This window comes from Diabrotica virgifera, chromosome 8, assembly GCF_917563875.1.
Source record: "Diabrotica virgifera virgifera chromosome 8, PGI_DIABVI_V3a".
NCBI classification, from domain to species: Eukaryota; Metazoa; Arthropoda; class Insecta; order Coleoptera; family Chrysomelidae; genus Diabrotica; species Diabrotica virgifera.
Genome location: NC_065450.1, coordinates 117,950,824 through 117,964,297, shown reverse-complemented (window position 1 = coordinate 117,964,297; position 13,474 = coordinate 117,950,824). Strand labels below are relative to the sequence as shown.

At 31.5% G+C, this 13,474-nt stretch overlaps 1 protein-coding gene across 2 annotated transcripts; it reads left to right on the top strand.

Annotated features, from left to right (window-relative positions):
* The first annotated feature begins 1,286 nt into the window (after positions 1–1,286).
* Positions 1,287–11,424, top strand: LOC126890357 (zinc finger protein 888-like). 2 transcript variants are annotated; one of them, XR_007700289.1, is made up of 3 exons: positions 1,287–1,497; positions 1,678–3,058; positions 9,501–11,424. XR_007700289.1 is itself a non-coding variant. In XM_050659237.1 (2 exons), the coding sequence occupies exons 1-2, from the start codon at positions 1,375–1,377 to the stop codon at positions 2,875–2,877; spliced, it is 1,323 nt and encodes a 440-aa protein (XP_050515194.1). In that variant the 5' UTR covers positions 1,287–1,374; the 3' UTR covers positions 2,878–11,424. The 2 variants fall into 2 exon arrangements, 1 of the variants encoding a protein (XP_050515194.1); XM_050659237.1 differs by having other exon boundaries at positions 1,678–11,424.
* Positions 11,425–13,474: the final 2,050 nt, after the last annotated feature.

Sequence of the window (13,474 nt, the reverse complement as noted above, 5' to 3'; positions counted from 1 at the left end):
GTGGTATTAAGTATCTGTAAGTATCGCGAGTGTCAGAGTGTGGTTAGAATTTGTCTAATCACGTTATGTTTACACTTTAATATAATATTGATTTGTAAAGAGTTTTTAAATTAACTATGAAGTGTGGACAATTATTTAGTTCTTTTAATGATTTTAACAACATTCTAAAATCTAAAACAGTATGAAAAAGATAAGGGACAAAAATTCAGAAGTAGCAGAAGTAATAATATCATGATACTATAAATAACATAAAATAGGTGCTAGATACTATATAGATACTATAAATAACATAAATAAGATAAAATATACAGGACAATTGATTAGTGTGATAAAGCTCAGTAGATCCGCTACAGTAATAGATAGCAATAAAAGTTAGTAAGAAAAATTGTAGCAAACTTTGAGCTTTATATTATAAAATTAGGTAGAATGTTACAGGGCGTTCGATAACATAGTGGCAGACCAAACTTATGTTTTTTAAATGGAACACACTATTATTTATGTTCGAAATCTTCTTAACTTCTCCATCAAAAAAATATAAAGGTTTATTATGTTATACAGGGTATTCACAAAGTTATAACCAATTTTTTATGAAAATCGTAACAAGTTCAACTCCCTGTATAAAGAAAAATAAACAACAGCATTGGTTTATAAATTGGTATAATTAACTTATGTATAAAAATTATTTTAACAGTGTTTTGTACATGTCATGTCAACTAAATATTTATTTTGCCTACCTGAATACATACTTTTATATACCATTGATTTAATATTACAATAATTAAGTTTGAACATCTGAATAGTTCTGCTTCCCTTCCCCTAACAACAAATATTTTTCTATCAAACAAACACAAAACACATCAAAATAGCGTGTACGAAAATATACAGTCACAACGCACGCTAAATAATGACGTCACTTGCTTGATTCGCGTGTACCTAACTTTTTTATTTGCGTACACGTTAGCGTGTACCTAGACACAGCGTTTTTATTTCTTAATTAAATTGGATCACATGGCAGATTAAGATTAAACAAAGAGGAACTTAGATCGAAAAAAGGTGGAAAGAGTTCAAATAAAGCAAAAAATATATTATATTTTTATAATTTGTTTTTCTTCTAGTTTTTGAGTACTTATTTCGTAAATATTTTTTTCGAAAATACGATTTTGTTCCATTTTAACCTGAAATAGGCAACCAATATTTCTGCAATGAAAAATGTATGTCTACTTATTAGTAAAGTAAAGCTCAAAAAGAGACAAATTAAATAAAAAAGAGATATTGACAGTTGACGTTTTTATATTTAACTAGGTTACGTTTTTTATTAAAAGAATTTCAAAGGAAAGCAAAAGGGAAAATATTTGTATTATAATATAAGAAAACATGTCTGTAATTTGTATAATATGCCATCAAAAATTTGAAGAGATAATAACGAATTCCTTTTTTAATCCAGTCTACGAAGGGCTTAGTATATCTAGTATATTAAACTCTGTATCAACACTACAGGTAATATTTTTATGATCAAAATACTAAAATAAGATCAATCAAAAAAGATTTACATTTTATTACAAAGATTACATACAGTTTTATAATTATACTTACATGGTTATTAGTCTCATAAGTGTTACAAATTTTCTTAAAATAAATTTAGTGGTATAGTACTTACTTATTTTTTTTTCTTTCCAGATAGAAGAGAATAACAAAGAGTCAAGCAATATTTGCCAAGAATGTACAAGCGTAATTATAAGTTTCTACAAATTAATTAAGTCATATAAAAGTAGAGAAGCTGCGTTAAATGAAGCATCCAAACAAGAACATTACTTTTTAGAGGATCAAGACTATGATAATTATGTTGAATGTGAAACAGAATCTTACAAAGAAAACAGTGATCACGATGACAATCAAAAAACAACACACACGGAAGATTGGGCGGAAGATCAAATTCAGCAAGACCTAGAATCAAAATATCCAAAGATTAAAGAAGGTTCTCCTGAACCTGAAGAAAATGTTAAACCAAAATATGATGAATTTGGCAATCAGGAAATATCTTCTGTAAAATACACTTGCAATGAATGTGGAGATTCATTTTTATATAAAGTAGGATTTAGCTCACATATGGTTCAAAAACACAGTATATACATCGAAAATCACATGTATCCTCAATACAGTACACAAATAACAGTTAAAATACCTGCTCCTAAGGGCATTACTTTTGCAAGGAAGTACCATAATAAAAAGAATATTAGACTACTGACTGAAACGTTTCAATGCCAAATATGTAAAGAGCATTCGAAGTCAGCTGATGAATTAAAAGAACATTATAACACGCACAAGACTCATATTTGCGAACACTGCGGAGCAGCGTTCTTAAAACATTCTTACCTAAGGGAACACCTTGTAGCTCATACCACAGAAAGACGATATCCATGCGATATCTGTGGGAAGAAATTTAAGTATAGAAACGGATTATCTGTTCACAGAAATATTCACGTAAACTTCAGGGGTTTTATGTGTGAAACTTGTGGAAAAGGCTTTAATGCTAGAAGTACTCTCAAAACACATATGAAGTTAAAGCATACAAACGAAAGAAACTATCCATGTCCACAATGTGATTTATCCTTTAAAGTCAAGTCTTGGTTGGATAAACATTATTCAAGGAAACATACTTTAAATAGAACTAAAGATTTCATATGTAACGTATGTGGTATGGCATACTTAAATAAAACAACTTTGACAAGACATATGTCAGAAAAGCATACTGGTACACCTGTAAGACATTATTGTACAATTTGTGAGAAAAGTTATAGTATGAAAAACAAATTAAGTTTACACCAACAGAAAAAACACGGAATTATTTTAAATACCCCATCCCAAGTTTTATTATAACATATTTAATTAGTAAGTTTTATCTGGACTTATAATGTGGCTAAAATAAATTGAACCGTGAGATGTGTAATAACTTTTAGAGAGTGAATGCATAATGTGCTTCATTGATCAATGTTGCAGCAACTTAATAAAAAAGTTTAAACTTTGATATAAACATCCAGCCAAATTTAAAGGAAAGCAGGTATATTTTTTGATATTTATTTGTCTTATTAAGTTCATTCCTTTAACATTTTCACTGAGGTTATAATATAGGAATGTAGACCTGTGAGGAAATATTTTTTTATATATTGCTGCTTCGCAAGAACGTAGGCTTAAGGAAAATTTTGACGTAATGGACTTATTAATGCAGATATACTAAAAATAAAAGTATCTATCACGTGAATAAAGACCTATTATGTTAATAATAATAGTCGCTAAGAGATGGCACCAAGTGTCTGTATTTGTTTGGCACGAAAGTAGTCAAGTACTTAAGATTTTCGTATGAATACAGTCCGAAGTTAATTACTCCGCAGACTGTGAAGCAATTTGTGTGTTTACTTCTCGTCGAGGACGACCATTCTTATATTTACGATTAGTTTTTGTAAAAATTTTCTCTAAAATAATGACCCTTTTTGGGTTTAGATCAGTGTTTTAAAGTTGAAGTAAATGTTTCTCAGGAAAAAAGACCCAATTCAAATAGGGTTAACAAAATGATAAAATTTAAATATTTTAACACTTCATAAATTTATCTAGTTACGCTTTTTCTCATGAGGATCTTTCAGTGCGTCTCAGTTTTTCGATTTCTTTCTAACGCATTAAATTGCATGTGACAGAAAGAAACGCCCGTTGGTGATTACATTTTGTTGGTGACATTTATAACATTTATTCTAGTTGTCAATAGATGTCACTATAATCGAAAAAAAAAATTTACGAATTATATAATCTATCTACGAATATAATCTGTACAATTTATAAGACTATACAAATCAAAGAAAATACCATTTTATAAATGCAATCAACATAATTGATTTGTTTTTAGGCCAAATTCTAAATAAAATGTGACAACTGTCAGATTTAACTAAAATGTCATGTCACTAAAATGTATATTATCACGGACTTACCTTTTCTTCTATCATTTGTGACGCACTGAAAAATGCTCATGAAAAGAAGCATGTCACAGTGTATATTTAGATATATTTCTAACAAAATTGTATAGGTAATTCTTTTAAAGTAATGACTTATTCGGAGTTATGCCCATAATCATATCTATAAAATTTTAAAATGCCTCTCTAAAATCGTCTTTTTTGACTTGAGCCTACATTCTTGCGAAGAGGCGATATATTCAAATATGATTGATGAATTATGTGAAGGAAATCGGTTGAAAATCTGCTGCTGATAATCACTTTACTTACTTTTTGTTAGACGCGAATTCGCATCCTCTACACATTTTTGGAAACTTTGTATAAACTACGGAAAGCACGAATCCACGTCCCAATAACAATTAATAAAAACTAATTATGCTTCACCGAAATTATTTTGTGGCTCAGAAAATATTTTGTCATATATAAAAAATAATACTAAAAAAAATATGCAAATTTATTTTTTTATTAGAAAAGGTTACAAAAAAAAACAGAAATTTATATCATATGATATAAAAAAAGTAAGTAATAAGTAAAATTACGAAAATTAAAATTTTCTTTATGATACTCAACAAAACATGCACCCATACGGGGTGGTCTGGACAAGAAAGGCAGTGAAACAAAGTGTCTTTTCTTTGAGATCATTTATTTACGAAAATAGACAACGGACGGTTCCCCTTGATAAAATAGACCTTTCTGCATGTGCGAAGTTAGTTTTGTGCCATTCTAAAAACTGCAGAACATATAGTTTATATTTGAAGTTACGTTTACATAGGACGCGATATCGCGCTTTCCGCAGTGAAAGGGTTAATACATGTTATGTTCTTTTAAGGCTGTCTAAATACAAAAAATAAAAATGGTGACTTTTTAACCACTTAATGCATTATCCTGTGTCTGACAGGTAAAGTCTTGCTGGAAAATTCAGGACTTACCTGTGTCAGTTGCTAGTACAGAGCTATTCAAATGTTCTATGGCTGTTTTTGACTGTTCATAACGAATTTATTTTTAATTCTACTTTAGTCTATTTTCGTTTCTGTCAGGTAATAGGTGGTTCTTGTGTTATATTTGCAGTGTTTACAGTTCATATTACAGAACAAAATATTTTTGAACTAAATTTTACAACTTTACCATCAGAAATACATGGTAAGCTAATATAATATATACAGTGCGGTGGAATAAGTGTTGCCCCCCTGTTAACTTGTTTATTTTAAGAATATAAGCAAAACGCTTGGAGAGGTCGATTTTTAAACTAATCATAGTATATCATAGCATCAACGTTTCGAACTTTACGCGATCCCTCTTCAGGTGACAGGCATAACTTTGATTTTTTTAAATGGTAAAGTACATCATGTGACACCTCATTTAACAGCTTTTAAAATACTGATTTCAAAAATGTATAATACTTTAATCCTTTTTGAGATCTCAGGCCCAAAATTTTGGTGGAACTCTTTTTAAACGCATTTATTTTTTTCGAATTCTGAGAAAACTAATAAGTATTTTTGAAAAATTTAAACGCAGAATGAAAGATTAGATTATTATCGAGGGCTGACAGTCCCTTAGAATAAACAAAATGTTTCTTTTGAATGATATATTTGAAATTAAAGATCACACTAAATTTTCTCTTTTTTCCACCACTGTGACTTATTAAAATAAACATTATAGGAGTTCTCGGGGACTTTGGACCATCGAGAATAATGTAATATTTCATTCTGCGTTTAAATTTTTCAAAAATATTTATTAGTTTTTTCAGGATTCGAAAAAAATGATTGCATTTAGAAAGAATTCGACCGAAATTTTGCGCCTACGCTCTCAAACAGGATTAAAGTATTATACATTTTTGAACTCAGTATTTTAAGAGCTTTTAAGTGAGGTGTCACATGATGTACTTTCCCATTTAAAAAAATCAAAGTTATGGCTGTCACCTGAAGAGGGATCGCGTAAAATTCAAAACGTTGATGCTATAATATACTATGGTTAGTTTAAAAATCGACCTGTCCGAGCATTTTGCTTATATTCTTAAAATAAACAAGTTAACAGGGGGGGGGGCAACACTTATTCCACCGCACTGTATATATCGCCAAATTGTTGGAATTATACAGTGCTAGTCAAAAGTCCGTACCCCCCTCGTATCTTTTGAACGGTTATACTTATAATAGTGAAATTTGGAGGGAGGAAATAAACGGATGTAGGCTTCTTAACTAGTCATGACAGGTGACGTAATAGTGACAGATGACTTTACAGCGCCACTGTGACAGAAATTTTTAAATGGTACCTTATGGCAAGTGATACCTCGTTTGAAAGATATTCAAAATACCTATTCAGTCATACTCATTTTTTTGGATATAAATTAATTTTGATTTTGGTGAATAAATGAAATAAATACAAAATTGTAGTTTCGCATTTAATTAATAAAAATTCAAATGTCCGCCTATGGTTTTTTTGTCAAAAAAGTTCACGTTTTTCAGTTCTCTAATAGTTTTTACGTCAACGGCAACCCTTTTGACAAGTAATCATAGGCGGAGGTTTGAATTTTTATTAATTAAATGCGAAACTACAATTTTGTTATATTTCATTTATTCATCAAAATTAGCTTAAACTCAAACAAAATTAGCATGACTGAATAGGCATTTTCAATACCTTTCAAACGAGGTACCACTTGCCATAAGGTCCCATTTAAAATTATCTGTCATGGTGGCGCTGCAACGTCATCTGTCACTATTACGTCACCTGTCATGACTAGTTAAGACGCCTACATCCGTTTATTTCCTCCCTCCAAATTTCACTATTATAAGTATAACCGTTCAAAAGATACGAGGGGGGGTACGGACTTTTGACTAGCACTGTATATTTATTTTAGTAAAACGGCTTTAGAATGAATAACAGTGATATCATCATCATCATCATCAACCCGTACGCGTCCACTGCTGAACATAGGTCTCCCTCAGCTCTTTCCATCTTTCTCTGTTTTGTGCGGCTTGCATCCAGTTGCCGACAATACGCTTCAGATCGTCAGTCCATCTGGTTGGTGGTCGTCCTCTGCTCCGTAGTGCTTCTTCTCGTGGCCTCCACTCGACAATACGGCTGACAATCTGGCGACGTGTCTTGCCCAATTCCACTTGAGCGACGCGATTCTTTCCGCTGTTTTTGTTCTACGACGTATTTCTTCGTTTGGGATTCGGTCCCTCAGGGAGACACCCAACGTCTGGCGCTCCATAGCCGTCTGAGTTATGCGAATCTTGTTCACTACCTTTTTTGTGAGTGTTAATGTTTCCGCTCCATAAGTGAGTACAGGCAATACACACTGGTCAAAGATTTTAATTTTCAGGCATATGAGTAAGTCCGATTTAAATACATAGCTCAGTTTACCAAACGCTGCCCAGGCTAATCCTATGCGACGTGGGAGCTCGCAAGTCTGGTTATCTCTTCCCAACCGAATTTCATGTCCCAAGTACTTATAAGATGCAGTCTGCTCAATATCCATTCCATCAACAACAATATTACGATTTAGCACCAGATTAGTCATTATTTGCGTCTTGTTGATGTTAATCTTTAGTCCGACCTCTAAGGAAGCGTGATATAACTTGTTCAACATTATTATTGCATCATACATACGATCGGCTATAAGGACGATGTCATCTGCGAATCTCAAATGACTGAGCTTCTCTCCATTTATGTTGATACCATATTCGTTCAGATTTGCCGTCTTAAAACTGTGTTCTAAAAGGGTTGTGAACAGCTTTGGTGAGATGGTGTCTCCTTGCCGTACTCCTCGCTGTATACAGAATTTATTTGTTTGTTGATCAGATAGTCTCACGCTAGCCGTTGCGTTGTGGTAGATATATTTTATCATGTGTTAGTGTAGCGATGGTCTATTCGGCATTCTGTCAATGCTTTTAACATATTCTGCTGATTTATGGTATCGAACGCTTTCTCGTAGTCCACGAATATCAGTGCCAATGGTTTGTTGTATTCCGCAGACTTAGAGAACAGTGATATCAAGGTTTCTGATTTGGAATATACTAACATAGCTGAAAGTGGATCTGAAGTAATTGAAAATACCTATAGAGCGTTTCACGTTAAGAATAGAACATTGCAGAGATAGCCCCATGTATTTCTTATGAACGATAGAAGCGCGCCGATGCCACGCCGTACTGACTAGAATGAATCGTATATCGGCAGTCGAGTATCCACCCGTACGTGAGATGTTTGGCAATACTGATCTCCGTAAGCGTAATGTTCTATTCTTAACGTGAAACAAAGTACCTATAGTTATATTAGATCTGTAAATGGCAGTGATGATGAAACCAATTGGGAATTCTCAAGAACTTGACAAGTGTCTATAAGTGTTCCCAATCCAATAGCCTATTGAAGCAGAAACGCAACCCCATCCACCACGTGTGTTTCTTTTTACTAGGACTACAGGATGTAATTTTGCAACACCCGACGATGCAGATATGGTTTTGAAATATATTATCAATCATTTATTGATGATTTTATAATAAATTTAATCGTTACTGAAAGTAACTGATTTACTAAACAACAGACAGGGTCATCAGTAAGAAGTTGTAAACCAATAACAACTGTGGAAATGCATGTGTACCTTGCGATGAAAATTATACTAGGCATTATGAAAAAACCAGAAGAAAGGATGTATTGGTCAAAATCAGAGATGTTTCAGATGCCTGTCTTTCCCAAACTACTAAGTTATCGGATTTGCTATACTAGGTTATATTGATATTGTGATATTCATTTTGTGCAACGAAAGATACAATCTTGACACCTTAAACTAAATAAGATCTGGCCTGTGTTTGACAATCTGCATAAAAAGTTGAGTTCTCTTTATAGGTACTCCTGTGTTGTGTGTAAAATTACTATTGATGAAAGTTTGATGATGTACAAAGGTCATCTAGGCTGGGTTCAATACATCCTATTGAAAAGAGCTAGATTTGGTCTAAAAATATACCTCTTATGTGAGTCTAAATCTGTCTAAATATTTCCTTTAACATAGATTGTTTCGTCATTCGTCTTCAATCTTTTTCTTACTGACAATTACGATTTTTGTTTTTTTTTATGTTCAGAGACATTCCATGTCCCTTTAAGTAATGTGTAGTGCAATCAACTAAAATTTGCAGCACTATCGAAGAAAAAATAATGAACTTAATTGAATAGTGAAACGCTGTTTCAAAAGTAACAAAACACAAAAACTTATCTTTATAATATGTTGAGTTCTATTTTGACATTAATTAAATTAATTAAAATCTACAAACGAAACAATAATATTACGATATGGTAGTCTTGATTTACTAAACACAATCTGCAAAATTCGTTTCATTTCAACATTTAATTATACTCCTTAAATTTGCTGGTATGTGTTTCAAAGTTGCAGAACATTTAAAATTATTATTGCAGGTACCTAATTAAAACGAGGAATCATCCAATTTATCACTCAAATTAATAAAAAATGTGTTAAAATTGCAGAATATTTAAAATTATTATTGCTTTTAGGTATGTAGTTAAAACCAGGGATCATCCAATTTATCATCAAATTAACAAAAAATGTGTATTTACAATTAACTGTGACTTAAACAACAAATTAAAATTTTCTGAAAAACAAGTGAAGATAGCAGTCAATTTGAGTCAATTTTTGACTTTGCGTCAATTATTGTAGTACAGTGGAACCCCGATAAGTCGGCCCCCGATAACCCGGAAGTCCGGCTAACCCGGACCGATTTTCATCAGACAAAAATTTAACAAATAAACAATTTAACAATTTTATCAAATAAAAATGTATGTAGGTCAAATAATATTTGAGAGATAATGTGTATTTGTGTAATTTGAACACATATAAGTATGTACAACAGTAAAAATGATTCATGCACACGGCGGCAGGCAGAGCGACCGTCTCAGCTTATCGGAAAGAACAGGCACCTGTCTGTATTCCTTTTCCGTTATTTATGTCAAACTGTCTTAGCATTGTTTAAAATAGACGTGACTATTTAAAAATTCTTTTTTAAAACAATGGCCTTAGTCTGTTCTTAAATAACAACATTGTTTTAATCACTTCCGTTCTGTAATCGTGCTTCAGATTGTGTTTGCCTGATTTTTGTCTACGTAATGGTAACAAAACTGTAATGTTAACAAAACGTAAAAATGTTGTGACAATGGAAAAGAAACTAGAAACATTAGGTAGGATTGATAAAGGCGAATTTTTAAAATAAATTTATTGCAGCATCATAATATGATATTATGATACCATAGGTCTGGATCCCGCGTATGAAAAAAAGTTCATTAATAGCAAGCTAAAAATTTGTTAATAGCTTAAGGGTGTCTAGTCGGATAAACTTTGATATATGAGAACACTGGAACAGGGGCAGTTTTAATTGTGGAACAGGTAAAAAATCTGGAACGGTCAGAACACGAAAATGGCACATTTGTTTTGTCCGACAGAACAGACATAAACTCTCCGAACAGAGATTAAACTCTCATGCAAAAATCAGACTGCTATTTATCACCTGTCATAATTCCTGTCATTTGACATATTCTACATGTTCCACTCATTAAAACGCCAATTTGGTGATAAATAGCAGTCTGATTTTTGCATGAGAGTTTAATCTCTGTTCGGAGAGTTTAAGTCTGTTCTGTCGGACAAAATACATGTGCCGTTTTCGTGGTCTGACCGTTCCAAATTTTTAGCCTGTTCCACAGTTAAAACTTCCCCTGTTCCAGTGTTCCCATATATTAATGTTTGTCCGACTAGACACCCTTAAGCTAATAACAAATTTTCAGCTTGCTATTTATCAACTTTTTTTTCGTACGCGGGATCCAGACCTACCATATTATGGTGTCGGTACATCTCTACAGTATGACTGAGTTTTTTACCAAGAAATGAACAAAACTCTACACTCTATACAACTATACGTAATTTAGATGTGTACTGTGCATATGTGTTTCATGTTTTTGTAATTATAATGGAGGTTATTTATTAATTTTTACTATATTCTCCGGCTAACCCGGATTTTCGATAACCCGGATCGGCCGCGGTCCCGATTAATCCGGGTTATCGAGGTTCCACTGTATTTGTGGTATAAAATTGTGTGTATAAAATTTTATGAGTTTGTAAGGTTTTACAGTTAAGTTTTGAATCCATCTTTTGAATATCTACTTCTTATTGGATTTGGTAATATCCCTCTCTCCTATCTCACTATACTTACACAAAGTGAATCTCTTAAAAAAATTTGATAAATGAGCTCTGAGCTTCATTTACAATTTCGTCTTTAAGCTATTGCGCATCTCTACCTCGCGTAACTCGATTTATGTTAGCCAGGTAGTAATTCAATTTAAAATTTTAAATCTTCCTGTATATATATTATATTATTGATTGTTTTATATTTATAATACATAATTTGTAAATAAATATTTATTGTATCTATTGGCTTGTGTACTTTATTTCTGAATCTCTATTATTTCTTCTAAAGATGCCTTCTAGCCCGATCAAATAAAATTACAACACAAGTAAATCAAAATGTAATTCCGTACAGGTTGGAATAAATTTTTTATCAAACTTTAGGTCAAGACAAAAGATATTTTCAGGAAAGTATATGATTCATATGAGGGGATCATTGTAATTAAAAATGGGTAATTTTTGCACAAAATTTACTTTCATGAGGTAATTCATGATTTAATTAAGGTTTTCACATTTTTTTCTGCAAAGCTGAAGAAAAAGTCTTTTATATAAGACTTACTAGATTAAATTTGACCCTTAATTTATTTAAATAATTGTGGATCAAAATTGATGAACAAATTTCCAAAAAAATATTTGCATTATAAATAAACACTATAAAACATTTAATTTTGCAGAAAAAGTTGCGCTGTAGAACCACTATAAAGTGTAAAAAAATTGGTTAAAAAATGTTGAGTAGTTTACGAGATATTTAATTTGTTTATTAAAAGTTACCATTTTTTCAATTGCAAAAATGCGGTTGTTGCCGATATAGTATACAAATTTTTAAGATCTGATCTTTTTTTGCTTTTATATACATTTTCGATAAATGCATTGGCAAATCAAAATTTCATTTAAACTCTCCTCCAAAATGGTGTTTATAAATTGTTGTAATTTGTTTAAAATTTGTTTTTTTAATAACATTGCCGGGATTAAAAATTTTGAAATGATTTTTCGATATTCGTGTTCCTGGTAATATTTGACACATTAACAATAGGAAAAATTTTTTCTAGAACCATTTTTTTGCCGAGATTGCTTTTCCAAGTTTAAAAATTCATAATTGGTTTATTTATCAATATTAACATTTAAAAGTGCGTGAGTACATCTATCAACCATATTACTTAACAACGCCATTTGTACATAGATATAAAAATTGTAGAATATTTCGAAAAATAATGATTTTCGTAGCAAGCTTAAATGTAAACTTTTTGTCTGAAAATTGGCGGAAGAGTACTTTGCAATATCTCCGTTAATAATGGGCAAATTTCAATGTTTTTTTTTAATTTGGGGTAGCGTATAAAAAAAATAACATCTACATGACCCTTTTTGCAATAAATATTCGTCAATTTGTTATAAACTATCTCTTTTTTCAAAATTTTTTTCTCTAATATTGTCATAAATAAAAGTTGGCACCAAAGATAACCACAAAACAGTAAAGACAAATTTTAACGAAATTAAAATTTTGTTACAGAAACAATAATTTTATTCTTTGTACCAATCACTGGCATAAGCTCACAAAGTTAATGTGAATACAAAAGAAAATATATAAAAAACATTGAGGAAAACCTCTATATTAATATATATTATATACAGTAAAACCTCCCTTAACCGAAATAATTGGAGGGGGGGGGGGCGTTTCGGATAACAAGAATCTGGGTTAAAAATATCATTATTTTTTGTATTCTTGTATCAAATTAATAGTATTCTTGGTCAAAGTTGTTATTAAAAAAATACTATTATATAGGTGATTTCGTAATTTGTTGTATATTAAACTGCGTTCTTTAGTTATATGAAAGCAATGTTGACGATGTTGACAAATTAACATCAAGTTGTTTCCGTTTTTCAATAAAATTTTACTTTTTTTGACGAAATGATTTAAACTGTCAGCCGTTTCGGTTAACGGAGGTTTTACTGTATGTATATAAGGGAATAAAAATTAACAAATAAGTAAATATGTATACAGAGTGGGCCAAATAAAAGGAGCCACCCCGATATTTGGCAGTATTTATTAGATTTTAAGAAAATAAAAAAACAGGTCAATTTTTGATCAAGGGGGACACATTTTTACGATACAAACATCTGTCATTTGTCAACTCCCTCCCTTCCACTTCCCCCACCCCTTATTTTTAAATAGGGAATAGGGGTCGTGTGCTAGCTCATTTGAAAGGTTATTTAATTCTCTATTCAGTAATATCAACATCGACTTAAAAATGTATACAGGGTGTCCAAGAAAAATTATTTTGTATTAAATTAATTGACA

Excerpts from the sequence above, each read along its gene's own strand:
- LOC126890357 (XM_050659237.1), top strand. The coding sequence starts at position 1,375 with ATGTCTGTAATTTGTATAATATGCCATCAAAAATTTGAAGAGATAATA. Across the intron at positions 1,498-1,677 it reads ACTCTGTATCAACACTACAG|ATAGAAGAGAATAACAAAGA; the intron begins GTAATATTTTTA and ends TTTTCTTTCCAG.